General features: G+C 41.0%; 1 protein-coding gene across 2 annotated transcripts in view; it reads left to right on the forward strand.

The window, feature by feature from the left end:
- The window catches only part of LOC120807149 (guanine nucleotide-binding protein G(i) subunit alpha-2-like), a 59765-nt gene extending 47374 nt beyond the window's left edge, over positions 1–12391 (forward strand). For both annotated transcript variants that reach the window (XM_040158873.1, XM_040158874.1), the window contains 6 exons: positions 2731–2891; positions 7682–7810; positions 9931–10060; positions 10251–10404; positions 11125–11339; positions 11450–12391. In XM_040158873.1, coding sequence (XP_040014807.1) covers positions 2731–2891; positions 7682–7810; positions 9931–10060; positions 10251–10404; positions 11125–11315 — 765 coding nt within the window. In that variant the 3' untranslated portion in view covers positions 11316–11339; positions 11450–12391. The remainder of the gene's footprint in view (positions 1–2730; positions 2892–7681; positions 7811–9930; positions 10061–10250; positions 10405–11124; positions 11340–11449) is intronic.
- The last annotated feature ends 2850 nt before the right edge of the window (positions 12392–15241 follow it).

The raw sequence follows: 15241 nt of genomic DNA on the forward strand, positions 1-15241 counted from the left end.
TCTAGCCTCGACAATTTGAGGCAGCAGACCCTATGCAGCTCAAGAAATTCTCTCGGGTGCAGGGTGAAAGTCTTTGCCTAAAAATCATCTCTGGGCAGCAGACACTTAAGAGGGACTCCTGCAGTGCGGTGTATTTTCCCTGTGGTGTATTTTCCATGCGTGTGCGCGCATGTGCTCTTGTAGGAAAGAACTGCCTTTCAACAGGGCACCACCCAGGGAGATAATGAGATCACAGAAACAAAATTCAGGCCATACTCATGAGAAGAAAAAAAGACACTGCTCTTGTCCATGGACCCATCACGTCACACATGTGACTCATATATTCTATTCTCACAAGATCCTCTGAAAGATAATTTCTAAATAAGCATCTTTGGTCATAGAGGATGAAGGAATGTGTCAACTTCTACATCAGAGTAAATTTGAAAAGATTTGACTTGATAAAATGCAGAGAAGAGGAGACGGCTGTGTTCGCATGCCTTTTACACAGTCTAACAAGTCAACGTAATGCCACATATTTCCACTCATCTTGTATGTTTTCCTTGCTTTTAACGCAGATCCATGCTTCTTAGTGTTTGTAAATGCTACATAGGGAAATCTGAGCTACTTCATCGTCACAGTTTCAGTTTTGCTGAATTGGAATAAGTAATAAAACAGTGATATCAGTGTGTCAGAGATGACAATGACGATGAATGTAAAAACTACTGGTAACCAAATAGTATGGTGTATATCTCTGCTATTGCTTTGCACTTGTTTAGACATGTCATGTTGGATCTCCACAAAAAAAGTTATCTCTTCTGTGACTCATTATCAGCTGACATGTTATCACTAACATTTTTTTCCTGACTGGATCATATGACTGATGACATATGACCCATGATTTCAGATACAGTATTTCTACAATTTCTTTGACTGCATCAAAATGTTTAGGTTATTATATCTGTCTTACTTTCCAAGTTGTGAACTAAAGCTTCAGAAGTGCCTGTACAGAAACTTAAAGTCAGTGTGGGTGTAATGTTGCAGCTACAAGCATTATCATGCCTTTCAGGTGAAAGCCTGTCCTTTGGGTTGGTCAAGGAGAGAACAGATATCAGACAACCATGTGTTTTACGCTATGATGTCCATTTAAAACTGTTTGTGTTATATCACAGGATTTTAATTACTACCACGTGGTATCCAGTAAAGGGATGCTAGCTTGCTGTGACCTACAGCTGAGATAGAGTGGAGGGTCGTACAGTGGTTAACTAATACATGGAAGTCTACTCTCAATAGCTAACATCAAAAGTTTATGTAAACCTTTGTCCAGCATCAAATAGGGAAAAGCGGTCAGAGTCCTACAATGAAGGTGACATTAGCTGTATAGGATGTCCCTTTCATGCTGCTAGTGAGTATAGCTGCAACTCTAGCTTTGTTGGTTAGGTTGTCTGATGTGCAGGTACGTCCGGTCATCTTGAAATTAATAGAATAAGGGGACAGTCCTTGTGGTTAAACAAACTTTCTAAAATGCAACTGTCCCAGTTTTGGTCCATCAACAGGGAACTGATACTGTTCTTGGCCAAGTCATGGAGCAACAGAAAGAATATATGGGACCATATACCCTTCCGTAGACAGCTCCTTGCTGACTCATTACATGTAGCTCTCTGTAATAACTACAAATAAATGCTTAAGATGTTAATCTAAGTGGTAAGTGACCGTATTTGTCCCCAGTGCTTTTGCAATTCAGTGTTTGCTGTATAATTTACTGTCTGCCATTTAATGCAACAGTTTTTTCGAGGACACTGCACTTCAAGAGATGGATTCATTACAGTGCAGTTTGATGTAAATGATTGTATGATGGCCCAAGGCCAGTGAGACATAAACTTGGGCAAGTTGATTGAGCCATCATTGGTCCAATTATGGCAGTGATGGATACATAATTTCTGGTCATTATTTCTCACTCTTTGGTTTACTTCTGTGTTTTTTCCTTGCAGTTAGCCATAAAACATGTCAAATCAGACTTGTTTGAAATGCATAGGGCTGCAGGAACTAAAAACTACATTACATGGAAAGAAAAATACTGTTCTGTCTTTCCATCACCGAACCACCGGTTTTCCAGTTGTCATAGTGCTTATCTGCAGTTGCTAAGTAAATCAGGCCAAGATGGCGTTTTTATAAAAGCACCAATTACTACAACCACACACTCGATACCCACAATGACAGTAAGCTACAGGATGTTGGCATGCAGTGTGCTGACAACCACTCACCATACATATCTGATTTGTGTTAGCCAGACAGATATCAGATACGCTTTTTTTTTTTGTTTTGTTTTGTTTTGTTTTGTTTGTTTGTTTTTTTGTTACTGCTGGTTACATTTCCAAAAAAAGCCTCTGTCAGTTAGACATAAAGCTCAATAATGAAAGCAATACTATATATATGGTATACAGTAAAAGCCTCAAAAAATGACTTTAAAATTATATGCTTAAATTAAATATTCATTTATTTTTCAGTCCTTTTGCTGCAAATACACTTACAATTTGTGTAATAGTGAAATGCATTCAGGGCCCCCATCACTGGGCATTGTAAGAAGCAAGTAGATTATAGGCCATGTGGAAACAAAGTTCTAAATAAAAGCCCTACACTTCAGGGCTTATCAGCTTTTCCTAGTGAAGAAATATTAATTTTTTTAAGAGACCTACTCTGCCTAACAGTGTCTGTCCCTGTGCCTGTCCCTGTGCCTGTGTCTTGACTTGGCAGGATGATGCCCGCCAACTGTTTGCCCTGTCAGCAGCAGCAGAGGAACAGGGCATCCTGCCAGAGGACCTGGCCAACGTCATCCAACGACTGTGGACTGACAGCGGCGTCCAGAGCTGCTTCACACGGGCCCGAGAGTACCAGCTCAATGACTCTGCAGCCTAGTGAGTGCTTTAATAATATAAAATACAAGATTATGGTGTGGATGATTGTGTCTCAACATAAAACCACACGTAGCTGTGCTCTGAAAAAACGGTGACCGGATTTTCAGTGTCTCTACAAAAGTCATTTCAACATACTCGGGACACAGTTTGCAGTGCTCTATGTTCACCCAGCATGTGGAGCAGCGAGGAACATGTGATGCGTGATAGATGTCAAAATTGAAAATACACCTCACTGATAATGTTGTATTATAGAAAAATAATGATGATATAATGACATAACTTGGGATAAGATATATATTACTACTCAACGAGTGAGTGTTCTGTGTGGCCTCAAAGTGTCACTTTGGAGCTAAAAACATACGTAAACACTAGCATGAGTCAAACACAAACAGTCGCATGCTAAAAATGATGCAGAACCACTGTTTTCCTGCTAACCAGAGATGTAGTGGAGTCGAATAATGTCATAGTGCCTCTACTCTCTGCGTGTGGAAAAACGTTTCCAACCAGTACAGAACATTGAAGGGTTTTATTTATTGCAGTTTTACTTCATAATTAAAGCTGAAAAGATCATGTGTTTTCACAAGGAAATCCCAAACCGCTTTAAGCAAGCAATTTTAACAAATGCATTGTCCAAAAAAAATTTAACAATTGATTTGATTTTAAAACAAAATCCCCATCATTATATTAGTGAATTGCAGTTAATGTTAATTTTCCTAGTACAAGAGTAATTTGGTTGGTCCTCTGATTATGTTTATATTTTCATTTGAGGGGAAGGACTGTTAAACCATTGTCCTTTAAGTTGCATTTAAGAGCTGAAGTTCAGTTTAGTTTAATACTATTTGTAATACCTTGCTTTAGATTATCCTTGCTTTAGATTGTTAATTTTCATCTTTTTCTCTTTTCTTGTCTCACCAACACCTTACTCTTATTTTTGCTTTTATAGTTTAAATATTTTCTGTGCTGACTTGGATTATGTCTTGTTATATCTCACTTTGTTGATATGTTAGCATACTAAATTTCTCTGCACAATCACATTTAACCATTGAGAAGGCAGCTACAGTTATGAAGAGACGACATAACTGCTTTGTTTAACCAGTGGCTTTTACTTTTTAAGACCTGTCATGCTGCAAATCTGTAGCAACAGAGCCAACCTCGGCCCCCTCTCCGCAGGTCTTAATTACTTTAATGACCCTCATCTCTGAGTGCCCCATTTGTTGGCTGTATTGTTCTAATGTACCAGTATAATAACAGGGAGAGCATGGTAATTGTGAGAGGCGGTGAGTGGTGAGTGGTGAGTGGTGAGAGGTGGTTATCGCTGACCCTCAGGGATGCACTGCTGCTCTGAAATGGAAATCCAGGGAAAACAGGGAGCCTGGGCCTCGTTCACCACCAGCTGCCTACAGGAGCAGATGGAATTAACTGCATTAATTTCTGTTTAATACACAAGGCCTTTGATAACACTATGACACCTCCAGATTGTGCTGTAAACTGTCGGGAGCGTTAAGTGTTTCACAAATGATTGCTTTGCAGTCGAGGCAGTATTTAACTTCCAAGGCCAGTGATATTTTTCTCTGGCCAGTGTAATCATAACTTCTCCATCTTCTCTGCTTCACTGCTCTTGTTTAAAGCAGAGGGGACCTGGAAGCATACTGCTAACAAGGCCTCACATTTAGTAGCTGGGAAAGTGGACGATGTACAGTGTTTCATCATGGCATGAGCGCTGAGCGAGTCAGTTGCTTGAAGAGAGGACTAAAGGAGTCTGGCTCTACACAATAATCCATGTCTGAGAACAAGCTGAGAGCCAGAGAAAGGAAGGGAAAGAGAGAGAGAGAGCGAGAGCACAGCTCAGCACCGACATCTCGCTCACTCTTTAGGTTTGATAGAAAGGGACGTGTACTATACACTCTGAAAATAATGGATCCAGCTGTCATTATTTGAGCTTAACCTTTTTGCAGGTATGTGTGTATGAAAATGAAACTGTGTCTCCTTGCACTGTAATTGTTCTATGTGCAGAAATATTTGCTGCTCTTGGACTGTACAAGTCTACCGTGGTTTATCACTACCTGTCTGATAGTTGTTTACTCCAGTGGACTAAAATAAACATGAGGTGGTTTTAACATCTCCTGTACAACCTTAAAATGACCATTATTTTGCCATTGACAAGTCTGTGACACACTACATTTGAGTACTGTTTCTTCTTAGAGTGCAAGCTAACCAAATTCAATTAATCTTCAAGGTTTATAAACCCAGTGGCCGAATCAAGCAGGGTGATAGTATCTGATATGCAGCCTACAAAAGCAGCCTAAACCTCTCTGGGTAGCAGGATTATGATTAAACTGTCAGAAACGTGGCATGAAGTAGTGGTGCGAAGGCTCTCATATCTACACTCGGGCTGTGGCTTGTATGGGATTATATCCAGCTCAAACACTTTGTTATACAACAGTCTTTTTATGCAGTTGAATATAATGCTAAGATTGACAGAAAATACAGTTGCCCTTAACCCTTTTCTTTTTTTTTTTATGTCTCCCATGGTAATATTATATGGGCGATGCATTTAGTGCTTTTATCAGGCTTCAGGCATGCTGTCCTGAAAAGTCAAATTGCTTTATTTGGCCATGTCTGCATGCATGCGTGCGTGTGCACGTACTCATACATACACACACACACACACACACACACACACACACACACACCAAATTTTCTAATGTTTTATATAGATTCCAAACAAAACAAAATATGTACTGAGTATTGTCAAACTTGTAATATTTTACATCTGAATTGTGTGCTGTGCGCTGGCTGCCTACACTTTTTGCTGTGTCTAATGCCATATCAGGGGATTTAAACAAAAGTTAATGTCTTTTCATGTTAAGCATTAAAATCTAAAAGCTAAGTAGGAATCAGTCTTTATAGTGCATTCAGAAAGTCTTCAGACACCTTTTTTCATATTTTGGTTTGTTGCAGCCTTATGCTAAAATCATTTTAAATATTTTTTTCCCTCATCAGTCTACACCCAATATCCCATAATGAAAAAGTGAAAACATAATTTTAGGAATTTTTGAAAATGTATTAAAAAGGAAAAGCTGAAATGTCACATTGACATAAGTATTCAGACCCTAAGGTCAGGTGCCTCCAATTTCTCTTGATCATCTTTGAGATATTTCTGCACCTTGACTGGAGTCCACCTATGGTAAATCCAACTGATTGGACATGATTTGGAAAGGCACACACCTGTCTGTATAAGGTCTCACAGCTGTCAATGCATATCAGAGCAAAAACCAAGCCATGAGGTCGAAGGAACTGCCTGCAGAGCTCAGACAGGATTGTATCAAGGCACAGATCTGGGGAAGGCTACAAGAACAATTCTGCTGCACTGAAGGTTCCTAAGAGCACAGTGGCCTCCATAATTTTTCAATGGAAGAATCTGGGATCAACCAGGACTCTTCCTAGAGCTGGCTACCTGGCCAAACTGAGCAATCAGGGAGAAGGGCCTTGGTAAGAGAGGGGACCAAGAATCCAATGGTCACTTTGGCTGAGCTCCAGAGATCCTGTGTGGAGATGGGAGAAACTTCCAGAAGCTCAGTGCAGCACTCCACCAATCTGGATTTTATGGCAGATTGGCCAGATGGAAGACTCCCCAGTCTTCTCTGTGAGAAAAGATTCTCTGGTTTGATTCAGCAGTAGGAACAGGGAGACTGGTCAGGGTTGAAGGAAAGCTGAACAGAGCAAAGTACAGAGTTATCCTTGATGAAAACCTGATCCAGAGCCTCAGGACCTCAGACTGGGCTGAAGGTTCACCCTTCCAACAGGACAATGACCCTAAGCACACAGTCAAGGAAAGGAGGAGTTGCTTAGATACAACTCTGTGTGAATGTCCTTGAGTGGCCCAGCCCCTGACTTGAACCCAATCGAATATCTCTGGAGAGACCTGAAAATGGCTGACGATGGTCCCCATCCAGCCTGACAGAGACTGAGAGGATCTGCAGAGAAAAATGGCAGAAAATCCCCAAATCCATGTGTGCGAAGCTTGTTGTGTCATACCCAAGAAGACTCAAGGCTGTCAAAGATGCTCCACCAAAGTACTGAGTAAAGGGTCTGAATGCTTATGTCAATATTTCAGTTTTTCTTTTTTTAAAAATTTGCAGAAATGTCTACAATTCTGTTTTCGCTTTGTCATTATGGGGTATTGAACATAGATTTCCATTGATGATGGAAAAATGAATTTAAACGATTTTAGCATAAGGCTGCAACATGACAAAATGTGAATGAAGTGAAGGGGTATAAAGAATTTCTGAATATATTGTATATCACTGACAAGACAAGATTATTCTGTGAACGTCAACAAGGATCACTAATAAAATTTAAACACTACAACTACCAGAAAACTGTCCCTTGCCATGCTTTACATATTTCAGCTGGCAGAAGATAAAAAGTTTCAGAAAATATTTCCTGATCTTACACACAAGTACACAGACTAATAACATGCATCCTTAATGTTTAAAAATGAATGGTAGAATTTTAAAAAGTGAGGTGATCTTTAACTAGGAGGAAACGGGGTGGCTATGTGAATTGTCATGGAGTCAGTTAGAGGTAAAGAGGTAGTCTTGTATTGTTCTGTGACAGCACACTGACTCCCCATGCAGTGTGATGATATAATGATGTGACCTTTAACCTGAAACAACCCTCTCTCCCACCTCATCTTAATAACATCTTAAGATCCTTTCCCTTTGTGAGGATAGAGGACAACAGTCTTAATTTCATTTATATGTAATATGTTTGTGTCTTTCCATCAGCTACCTAAATGACCTGGAGAGGATAGCCAAGCCAGATTACATCCCCACACAGCAAGACGTGCTGCGGACTCGAGTCAAGACCACTGGCATTGTGGAAACACATTTCACTTTCAAGGACCTGCACTTCAAGTAAGAATTCTCTTTTACAGTTTTTCTCAACTCCTTGAGCTCATTTTGTGAAACACGACTCAGATAATTAAAGGTGCAATCACCACTTCACCTTGCATTGTGCAGCTCTCCATTTCATTTCACCTGCAAAAGGCCACAACCAACCAATTCACTCACTTGGTTGGCACAAGTGTCCCTTATGCCGACCGAGTGCTGTATATAATAGCCAAGGTGGGCCACCTTCACTGCCTTAGCAACCACCCCCGATAATAAACTTATATGAAATAAAAGGAAGCAGTGGCGCTATTTCACATAGTGAGGCTATTGTTTAGACCATCATCTGGAAACTAAAGTGATCAGAGAGGAATGAGAAGGTCTTCAGTCTCATCTCAGCATGTGACAGCAATTATTTGATTAGGCTTATGCTTACCACTTGAAATTTATGAGCAAAATTGTTTGAATTGTTCTGACAGTTTTCTGTATATGTTTCATCTGAGGATTTACACAATAAAAGCATGTTTATAAACGTATCAGAGAAAAGCAGCGAAACCAATTTGATTTCAAAGACTTTCTCAGTGTATCGCTGTTATTTGAAGGTAATATCACTCAGACTTTAAACTTTATGTGAAAGCAATCAAAAATGCACTTCTTGTGGGAAAAAATGAGCTGCTGATGCAGAGTATTTCACAAGGTTTTGACAATAATGAGTTATTAGAGGATTTTGACAACTGAGGAAAATGAATCTATGCATTTGCACATATGAGTCTTTTTATGTTTTTACTAAAGTTAAGTTTACCAGAGTGCAGTTTCCTCTTCTTGGAAAGTAAATAAAGTTCATAGAAAGGAAAACATTGGTTTCCTGATTGGCAGAGTTGTGAAATTTGTCTCATTTCAGCAACTGAGCTTAAGCTGAGCTTTACCTAAACAGCTCATCCTGCTCATTAGTTTTACAATGGGGGACTCCATATAAGCAAATACACTTCTTTTTTCTTTTTTTTTTAAATCCCACACAAACAATACGAATATGTCTGGTCTTTTAGTAGCTTAATAATTATCACAGTAGGATTATGCAACAGTAATTGGAAAGATTTTTCTTCATTGTTACAATAAAATCTGATTGTATTCACCTCAACCTCACGCACACAAACAGAGATATACACATATCTGATTAGAGACATTAGTCACCACTACGGCTTCAGAAACAACAAAGGAAATTATTTGTAAAATATCAAAGATACCAAAAAACACTTTCAGTCAGACTTTACCCTAACTACATTCTCAAGGCAGTTGTAATGAAAAGGTGTGTGAGCCTCTGCCTCTGTGTCTGCTCTGTGTGTCTGTGAAAAATTTAGGTGTCATATTTATGTCTTGATATATTTTATTAGTTTTGTGGAAGACCTACACCAAATCCAACCATCATGTGTTAACTACAGCAGTCTCTTCAGTGCTGTACTGCTGGGATATATTTAGTTTATGTAAGCAGTGCTGGAGATGAGCGCACTGTTGAGGTAAACAGTCTAAAGTGTGTCACTGTTATAACAAGCTTTGCTTACTCAGCCCGAGGCTGGCTGTCTGTGAGAGTCAGGGTTTGTCTCGAGTGAACCAAATTCTGCAAAGTGAAAACAGCTTAGCAGAGAAAATGAAGTGTCGTTAAGAAAATGTGTTACCCTGAGATGCTGCAAATGGTTCCACTCTGCCTTATCTGGCACCGGAAAGGTCCCTCTCAATATTAGATGGAGAAAATGGTCGATCTGGCTCCAACCAGACGTGCATCCTCTCATCCATCTAGGTAACTTCCATCTTCATGAATAAGTCACATAGGATCTGAGTGAAAAATCTGCCGCTGCCATGCCTCAGCCTGTCTTAAGGCCGCTTGTTTCCACAGCAACTGCACTGTACTGAAATGCAGAGGCCAGAGAAATGACAAGGCCCGTGCAGCGAGCAACCTGCCCAGAGGAGAGGATGAGGCAGAAGTGTATTCACAGGAAAGAGGGGGAGAGTGCACACACGTTTCCGGAGGGATACCTTGAAGCTGCTTGCCTTGTCTGTCACATTGACAAAGTGTTGTGTCCCCTGCGCACGGTCCCATCCACTCTCTCATAAAAAAAAACAGCATGTTTACACTTTGTGTGTCTGCGCAGGATGTTTGATGTTGGAGGCCAGCGGTCAGAAAGGAAGAAGTGGATCCACTGCTTCGAGGGAGTCACAGCCATCATCTTCTGTGTAGCTATGAGCGCTTACGACCTGGTCCTGGCTGAGGATGAGGAGATGGTGAGTTAAGCCTTTATTGCTTCCATTTAAAAACAATAGGCTTCACATTCATGGCACTGTAGAGCCCAGTCCCTGGATAATTGAAAATGGGGAGGGAGGTTGGGGCTTCAGTGAACTCATTTCCTTTATGTGCCCTAGTTGGGCTCTCCAATAATCTCTTTATCTCCACATTTGTGCCCGTCCCTCCCAGAACCGGATGCATGAGAGCATGAAGCTGTTTGACTCCATCTGCAACAACAAGTGGTTCACAGAGACGTCCATCATCCTGTTCCTCAACAAGAAGGATCTGTTTGAGGAGAAGATCGCCCACAGCCCTCTGACCATCTGCTTCCCTGAGTACACTGGTACAGTATGAATGTCTCAATACAAACACAGACCAGGGCTTTCTGATATACAAAGCCTCAGTTTCTCATATGTTGTCATCTCAAAGGAAAACTCAAAATAATGTTTTAAAGACAAGTGAAATATTCTGTGATATAGGCTGCGATACTTCAGTACGTTTCCAGTTAAGTTGTACTTCTTTGCTCTTGAAACCAAATAGTCCTGACACCAGGAAAAGTCTAGTCCCAGTCTGTGCCTTGAACAAAATGCTACAAGGTGAGAGAAAAACAATTTACCCTGTGATGTTTGCAAAATCCAGAAGGTCACTCAGCAACAAAGTCGCAACATGATTAAATAGGTTTAAAAACTTTTTTTTTTTTTTATTGTGCCAAAATGGGAATATTTTTTCATCCAGAAGAGTCTTTCAGGATTCTGGAAATACTTTCAATGATCTTCTGGGTTTTTCAAACGTTGCTGGGTAATAATTGTTTGTTCAGAGAAAATGATGCTTATCTCCACGGCTCAAATGTAATGGTAATATATGAGAGGCACAAACTGGGCCTAGGTAAAATCATTCAGAATGAATCCAACATTATGAAGAAAATGGCACTTGTATCATTTCACTTCCGAAACGAGTCTGTAAAGATCAGAAAGAAGTGAAAACGCCTCAACCCGTCAGCAGATTCTTTTTCACTTGTATTTCAGACTCATTGAGCTCTTCGAACTCCATTTTTTTCCCTCAGGCCCTAACAAGTACGAGGAGGCCCAGGCTTACATCCAGACCAAATTCGAGGACCTGAACAAGAAGAAGGACACCAAGGAGATCTACACCCACTTCACCTGCGCCACTGACACCAAGAACGTGCAGTTTGTGTTTGATGCTGTCACTGACGTCATCATCAAGAACAACCTGAAGGACTGTGGCCTCTTCTAAAAACGCATCTGATAAAGAGTCAAGGTGCGTTGAGAGAAATGACTCAGGAGCTGATTCGGCTCTCTAACACATCACAAAATAGAGCCTGTTTGAAATGACTGATTTGTGTGTGTATTTTTTTTGTGCTTCACTAGATTACTTGAACAGATCTGACGACCATAAAGATGGGGGAATATAAACACATCATGAATGACTGCACTGGCCAACCACGATTTCTGCTTTGATCTGCTTTTTATAAAGACACCTAAGAGACTGAAAACTCAACAAGCCTTGCAGAATTTCAACGATTGCTGATCCAGTCACCTGTATTGTTAACTCTTTGGGCTATGACCACAAAAAATCAACATTTATTTTGTATTTTGTTCTTTTTTTTCTTCTTTATTTTCAATTACTAGAGGAGGTAAAGGAAAAACTTTTATATAAATGCATTCATTTTACTTTTAGAGATTCTGATGTGCAAATTATTAATCTTTTAATCACATGAAGCTTATTTTTTAAGAGATGAAGCACAGGCATGGATAGAAAATATGATTGATAAAGGAAAGTGCTTTTTTTTTTTTTTTTTTTATATATATATATATATATAATGTTTACATAAATTCATCATTCATAGCCAAACCGCATATTGTTCTGCATGACTCAATATGGCAAATATTAGCTCTGTAATCTGCACAAATTATCTAACATTCCTACAAAATTTAAAAAAAAATTAAAAAGTTTAAAAAAGGAAAAAAAAAATTGCTTCACATGCAGGCGGAAATTAAATTCTAACTGATATTTAAAGTATGTGTGTACCTAACATTCTATTACTTTTTATATTACCATTACCGTGTCTGTTGCAGTATGTTTGTGCCTTGACATCTGTTTACAAGCAGTTCCTAGATATGCTTTAAGTACTGTCTGACCTACTGTGCGCCTATATTTTTCCTGTTTTTCTGCCTAGCGCCTATGAATATATAGTGATTATTAATGAGAGACGAAAATCTAATTCAGAAAAAGGTAGTGTTTTTGGTAAATATTAAAATGCTTTAAAAGTCCTATATGATTTAATTTAAATAAAAGTAGAGATCACCTGACTCTTGTCGCACATTGTTTTTAATTTGTTTTTGTTAGCTCTGTTTCACTGTAACATTGTTTTTAACTTTTTTTTTTTTCTGGTGGACTCACTGAAACACACTGACAGCTTCACACGTTTGTCTGCACCGTTGCCACAGGGGGGATTACATTGCAGACATCAACACAATGGGAGGACTTGGGAGTTCAGAACAGTCGCCGTAACAAAAAAGTGCGGTAGTGTTTGGTTGCAAGGAAAACCCGAAGGTGTCGCTCTCGGGTGCCAGGCGCGCATGGTTCGGTGGCTACTCGTCACGGGCAGGTAGAGTGCGGTGTTTAATAAGCTGCTCCTCCTCCTCCTCCTCCTCCTCAAATGCTGGAAAGAGAACGTCGATCTGAAACTGCACAGGAGCAGGTGTCCGTTTCTGGTCTCCGCTCGGTTTGTCGACTTTCCTGGACCAGCGTTGGCCTGTAGCTATCAGACGCTGCCGAGACGTCTCTTTCGGTGATTCGGTTCTGTGCCAATGGCGCACACAGGTCGGCTTCAAGCGTGACTTCCTTCTGAAGGGGTGCTCTTAGACGAGCTGAGGGCGCCATCTAGCGGCCTTTTGAGGTGCGTGGCGTCAGTCACCTGGTCAGCCTCGCGCAGCTCAGTTCGTTTAAACGCTAAGACACGACACCGAAGAAAAAGCAAACAAAAACAACTAATTTTCCCAAACGCAGCCGAATTTGATCTGTTGCTGTTCCTGCGGTTGTCCATGTCCGGTGGAGTCCTTTTTTTTTTTTTCTGGTGGACTCACTGAAACACACTGACAGCTTCACACGTTTGTCTGCACCGTTGCCACAGGGGGGATTACATTGCAGACATCAACACAATGGGAGGACTTGGGAGTTCAGAACAGTCGCCGTAACAAAAAAGTGCGGTAGTGTTTGGTTGCAAGGAAAACCCGAAGGTGTCGCTCTCGGGTGCCAGGCGCGCATGGTTCGGTGGCTACTCGTCACGGGCAGGTAGAGTGCGGTGTTTAATAAGCTGCTCCTCCTCCTCCTCCTCCTCCTCAAATGCTGGAAAGAGAACGTCGATCTGAAAACTGCACAGGAGCAGGTGTCCGTTTCTGGTCTCCGCTCGGCTTGTCGACTTTCCTGGACCAGCGTTGGCCTGTAGCTATCAGACGCTGCCGAGACGTCTCTTTCGGTGATTCGGTTCTGTGCCAATGGCGCACACAGGTCGGTTTAAAGCGTGACTTCCTTCTGAAGGGGTGCTCTTAGACGAGCTGAGGGCGCCATCTAGCGGCCTTTTGAGGTGCGTGGCGTCAGTCACCTGGTCAGCCTCGCGCAGCTCAGTTCGTTTAAACGCTAAGACACGACACCGAAGAAAAAGCAAACAAAAACAACTAATTTTCCCAAACGCAGCCGAATTTGATCTGTTGCTGTTCCTGCGGTTGTCCATGTCCGGTGGAGTCTTTTTTTTTTTTTTTTTTTTTTTAAATAAAAAAAACTGCTCGGTCACTGCTGTGTCAGGTCAGTGCAGGTGTTTCCCGGGTACAAGGCGAGAAGAAGACCATCTGTAAGTTCGTTCGGCCAAGGGTCAAACAGTGGAGTGGGACATTTTCCCGTCCGGTCAGATCCAGTGTTGCGCTTCAGCCTGACTTGGGTGTGATGCAGGAGCATGTGAAGCAGATGAGAGGCTGTTACTGGCATAATCCATACCGCACAGATAATAGGGCTAATTCTAATTAATGATGCTTGTACTAGCTTAATGACAGTCTCCCAGTGCACCAGCCCTCCCCCCTGGCTCCTGCCCTGCAGAACAGTAATATACTCACACTGAGACGGACTAAGGACAAGTGACGGTGAACTACATAGACCTGCAAAGGCATGCGACAGGCAAACTGCCAGCCTTGCCTTCTTTTTATGCATTTATGCAGTGCCAGAGATTTCACGGGGGGTGTGAGAGTGGACTAGGTCTGAGGACGATACGATGTAAATGAGCGCCGGAGCTTGCAGGTTCTTTGAAACACTGCAACTTCTGCAAGCAAAGAGGAAACTCAAGGTTTTACATCGTGGGGGTTCATTTCTGTCTTCATTCACATGTATGATCATGGCCAGATGTGGTTACCACACTAAATGTACCCCCTCAAAGTCTAGAGAAATCTTATAGTATCTACAGACACATCTCCTCATCTAGGAACAATCTGCCCCAACACTTGATCAATTATCCCTTTTTTAACTCGTTAAATAAGTTAATTTAACTCTTCTGGCTATTGTGCTCACCGGGACACTGAATATGCCCGAGAAGGGTCACTGAGGTGCCTCGCTGGTTACGACACATACCATATACCGTGATTGCAACATCCCTGGTCCGATTCCAGCCGAGGTCCTTTTTTCTGAGTCATTTCCCCTCGTGTCATTTTCTGTCACCGCTCTACTGTTGACCTTTGTATGCAGGCAAAAAGGTCAAAAAGAAAAAGTTTGTGCTGAAATTACGACATGCAGATTCATGAAAAATGAAAACAACATGACAAAATCATTATACTTTACAAAGGCTCTAATGGAATCTAATGGATACTGCTATTATACCCCTATTCATGCAGATATATACATTTCTATAAAGAGATAAATAAGACTTGCTCACTTGAGACATCCAGTTTTATAATCTCACTAAGTTGATGTGGTGTATGTTCACTGACTGGCCCAAAAGGAGAAGAAATACATTGACGACTTAACGCTACAGCAGGAACATGACTCATGAGTTTTGTGTGATAAAACCAAATCATGAGGAGACATGGGTCCAATAGTTTTGTTGTTACAGTTAAACCTTCTTCAGCCAAATATAATAGGAACACAGTGATGACAGCATATATAAAAATAGTAAA

Source organism: Xiphias gladius, chromosome 21 (assembly GCF_016859285.1).
Source record: "Xiphias gladius isolate SHS-SW01 ecotype Sanya breed wild chromosome 21, ASM1685928v1, whole genome shotgun sequence".
In the NCBI taxonomy this organism is placed as follows: Eukaryota; Metazoa; Chordata; class Actinopteri; order Istiophoriformes; family Xiphiidae; genus Xiphias; species Xiphias gladius.